The sequence below is a fragment of the Cariama cristata genome, unplaced genomic scaffold, assembly GCF_000690535.1.
Source record: "Cariama cristata isolate BGI_N322 unplaced genomic scaffold, ASM69053v1 scaffold24212, whole genome shotgun sequence".
In the NCBI taxonomy this organism is placed as follows: Eukaryota; Metazoa; Chordata; class Aves; order Cariamiformes; family Cariamidae; genus Cariama; species Cariama cristata.
The window spans coordinates 9,646-12,374 of NW_009603663.1; the positions used below are offsets into that span (position 1 = coordinate 9,646).

The window sequence follows — 2,729 nt, forward strand, 5'->3', positions numbered from 1 at the left end:
CGGAGTTGCAGCCCTAGGAAGACTGGGAGGCTGAGCTTTGGCAGTCCCGGCCCCACGGCGGGGACAGCAAGGAGTCGGACGGACAGGGCAGAGCCAGCGGAGGCCAAGCAAGGCCAGGGAGGTGCGAGACGGAGCTTTGCAGCAGCACAAGGCAAAGCGGCAGGGGTCCACGGCCAGCCCTGGGAACAGATCCCAGCCTGCCCTTACAGCACAGGCAGCCCGTCTGCTGGCCCCGTCTAAGCCTCTCGCTGCAGGAACCAAGGCTATGCCTGCTCTCCTCCTCTCCCGAAAGGAATATCCTAGCTGTCTGTTATCTCCGCCATCAGAGCTGCTCCAACGACCCCAACCAAAACCACACAGGACAGCAGGAGACCAAGGGACATGGCTGCTGCTCCCGGGTCCCCAACCCCGGGGTTCTGCCCTGCTGCCGTGGTTCTGTGCCCCACTCGCAGGCTGAGCCGGGGCACTCCAGGCTGCCTCCAGCTCCCCGCGGTTCTGTGCTGGGCACCCTGGAGGCTGCATAATTCAGGGTGGACTGACTCGTCTGCAGACCCTGAGGTCCCTCTCTTTGTGTTTTACCCCCTGCCTCCGTGTCTCGGAGCCGAGCGCTCTCGCAGAGCCCTGGGCGAGCCTGGGGATGGTGCCCATCTCTTCCTGCTCCGCTGCATTTGAGCACTGCTGCCTTAGCAGATGCAAAAGGGGCTGCCCTGGGAGGGTACCCAGTCCTCCTGCATCGGGGGGGGCCTCATCCCTCCTGCAGAGTCCCAACAACACCATTCCCTCACTCCCAACAGCTCTATCCCGGACACTGGTCCAGCCTTGGGAGAATGGGACTCCTTCCCTGCCCTGCAACAGGTTCTTGCGTGCCCTGAGGCTGCTCCGATGAAGCGGGTGTGGAAAGGCTGGAGCCAGAACCCAGGCGTGGACAGGGATGGCTACGAGCAAGGCAGTAAGAGTTTGGAGAAGGAGAGAAAGCACTGAGAAGCCAGAGGGAGGAAGGAGGACGGCCCGGGATGTCCAGCAAAGGACCGCGGGGCTCCTGCAGAGGCTGAGGGAGGAGAGAGGGACTTACTCTGACGATGATGCGCTCAGAGATGTGGGCTGCGAGCGTGTAGTTCTGGTTCTGCGCGTGGGCCTGCAAGGCTACCACGAGCATGAAATACCTGCCAAGAGGGGAGAGAGGTCAGGGTGCCGTCCTGCACGGGGAACTCCAGAGGCCGAGGCACCGAGCTGTCACGGTGGGCTTGGCACAACCCCTGCACAGGCACTGTCCCCAGCCCCTCGCAGAGGAGGGGAGACCCTTTTTGTGGCCATAGCAGACACCTCCTTTGCTCCACACAGACAAGGATGGCCAGTTCAGGACCCATCCCCGATGTCCCCCTCCCTCCAACCACACTCCCCAACCCGGGGACGGGCACATCCACAGGCCCTGAGTGCTCAGAACGGCTTGGAGAAGGTGTCCGTGCTCCTCACCTCTGGTCTGGGTTGGGTTTGCCTTTCTTCCGCATGTTGTTGGCTGTGGTCTCGCTGAAGTGCAGCCGCCCCACGGTGACTTTGGTGACCTGCTCTGGAGGCAGGTTGACCCTGAGGAATGGAAAACAGAGGCGCAAGTGAGGACATCGCTGCAGAGGAGGTTTTTCTGGGGAACGGCCATCTCCTGGCCTGCTCCGCCAAGGCAGGTCTATGACCTGGGCACAGAGCAGAGTGGGGAATGTAAAGAGAGGACAACTTTGCTGTGGGAAACAGAGGAGAAAACTGGAGAGCGTGACACCCCCAGTACTATCCTGAGATCTCCAACTCAGCCCCTTTCCCCCCCTCCTTCTCCTGTTGCCTGCTCCCCAGGAGCACTGCCCCGACACCAACGTACCCGGGGCAATACTCACGTGACAGGGTTGAAGGGCCGTTTGCTGCGGTCAGACTGCGACTGCTCTATATTGATCGACTGGTTCAAGGCCTCTAGCTGGAGAGAAAGATTTGGGTATGTGACCAAGAGCAGAAACCCTTCCCACCTCCTTCTCTGCCAGCTGTCTGCCCAGCCCTCCTATGACTCAGGACAACTGACGTGCAACACCCAACTTGAGTGTGGCCATTGTCCAAGCACGGGTGCCTCCCTTGGCACGGGGAAGCTGAGGGCGAAAGCATCTTCCCAAAGTGCCTATACACCTCCGGAGCCAAGGGTGAGAGAGAGGCAGCCCTGAAGACACCCAGGCAGTGGTTGAGTCCATCTTAGGACTTGTATTTCAAGACCTGCCTTGTTCTGGCCTTCAGCAATCTCCTACATGTTCCCCTACAACTCAACCCACGAAGACGTGGTGTTGCCTGATCCCAGCTGTCTGCCAAGCGCCCCTTCTCCCCGCTGGATTTGCTCCCGCTTGCCTTCACTCCGTGCAGCTTCAGGTAGAAGCACTCTAAGGGTTTCAGGCCCTCGGGGGTCTTCACATACTTTGGATCTCCAAGCATGCCGATGTAGACCGTGACCTGGAAGTGATTCTTCTTCTGGCACACAAAGGCATCATCACCCACAGAGAAGTTGAACCCCTTGTCAGCATCTACGCGGTACGTGAGCATCGGGCTGTGGAAAAGGCAGCAGGCGTTAGACCAGAGCCCCGTGCGCTGGGGGGAAGGATGAGCCACACACCCAGACGCAAAGGCAACGAAGGGTCCATAGGGCACGGTACATGGCCACGTCTCGGGGTGTGGATGCACGTGAACCACCCCACCGATGGAGC

At 60.4% G+C, this 2,729-nt stretch overlaps 1 protein-coding gene across 1 annotated transcript in view; it reads right to left on the bottom strand.

Moving 5' to 3' along the window:
• Positions 1 to 2,572, bottom strand: part of MYRF (myelin regulatory factor) — a gene marked incomplete at both ends in the record, with an annotated part of 12,214 nt that extends 9,642 nt beyond the window's left edge. The window contains 4 exons of the mRNA XM_009695289.1: positions 1,073 to 1,163; positions 1,474 to 1,584; positions 1,884 to 1,960; positions 2,377 to 2,572. Coding sequence (XP_009693591.1) covers positions 1,073 to 1,163; positions 1,474 to 1,584; positions 1,884 to 1,960; positions 2,377 to 2,572 — 475 coding nt within the window. The remainder of the gene's footprint in view (positions 1 to 1,072; positions 1,164 to 1,473; positions 1,585 to 1,883; positions 1,961 to 2,376) is intronic.
• Positions 2,573 to 2,729: the final 157 nt, after the last annotated feature.